This window comes from Seriola lalandi, unplaced genomic scaffold (genome assembly GCF_002814215.2).
Source record: "Seriola lalandi dorsalis isolate HSWRI2012SDOR001 ecotype SW California unplaced genomic scaffold, Sedor1 jcf7180002050185, whole genome shotgun sequence".
Classification (NCBI taxonomy): domain Eukaryota; kingdom Metazoa; phylum Chordata; class Actinopteri; order Carangiformes; family Carangidae; genus Seriola; species Seriola lalandi.
The window spans coordinates 1800-2819 of NW_019520738.1; the positions used below are offsets into that span (position 1 = coordinate 1800).

General features: G+C 42.5%; 1 protein-coding gene across 1 annotated transcript in view; it reads left to right on the plus strand.

Annotated features, from left to right (window-relative positions):
* Positions 1-430, plus strand: part of LOC147819713 (uncharacterized) — a gene marked incomplete at both ends in the record, with an annotated part of 1531 nt that extends 1101 nt beyond the window's left edge. Inside the window, one exon of the mRNA XM_087171892.1 lies at positions 284-430. Coding sequence (XP_087028018.1) covers positions 284-430 — 147 coding nt within the window. The remainder of the gene's footprint in view (positions 1-283) is intronic.
* Positions 431-1020: the final 590 nt, after the last annotated feature.

The window sequence follows — 1020 nt, forward strand, 5'->3', positions numbered from 1 at the left end:
GTCTGATGACTAACATCCTTCATCCGGTTCAAATATAGAGCTGAAAACCACCAAGGTGTAAAAAGTGTATATTTAAAAAATGACTTTAATGGCACGTACTGTTACCATGATTAAAATCACAGATTTCTCGGGTTTAGAATTGATGGAAATATTTGGGAGAATGTAAGAATACAACTCAACCACATATAGAACATAGGTCTAGATGTTTTTAGATGTTTTAATGAGGAAAAGTTATAGATTATAACTTTTAACATGTATATGTACTGTATGTTGTGGTGTGCAGGGAGCTGGGGCTGGATGAGCTGCTGAGGCACTGTGACAGTGTGGTGGAGAAGCTGCGTTACCCCGAGAAGGAGCCGTGCTACCAGGCGATGGCCGGCACCGCCCTCTTCATCCACACGGCCTTCGACATGCTGCAGAACCACAGCAGGTACTGCGGCCAGCACTGCCCTCAAATGCTTCTGTTAATCCTCTGCGGTAACAACTCCCATACATACCGTACAACAATGATGCAACGGCCCTGTGTTGCACAAGAGGTAAAGCCACAGAGTCTGTTAATCTGGCTCATATCTGACAGTTTATGGTCATGAAGGTCTTCAGGAGTTTTTGCCTTGTGGACAGAGGCATTATGGGATGTCTGACCATCTGTCTCATTCTCATGAACATGATATCTCAGTAACACCTTGAGGTATGTTCTTCAAATACAAATGTTCACTTGGACTCGAGGAAGAACTGAGTGGGATTTGGAGGTCAAAGGTCACTCTGACCTCACAAAACACATAACTCAAGAATGCTTTCACTAATTATGACACAATGTAACTCAAATATCTAAGGCTAAAATGATGAAGTGATGACCCTTTATACCCAAAGGGTCAAAGGTCAACTTCACTGTGACATCATAATGTTCTGGTCATTATTCAACACTGTAACTCAGGAGGGAGAGACTGACCATATTTCCTGTAACTCGACTTGTTGGAGGAGGAAACAACTAATTCTAGGTACAAGAGTGTATTTCCTGCA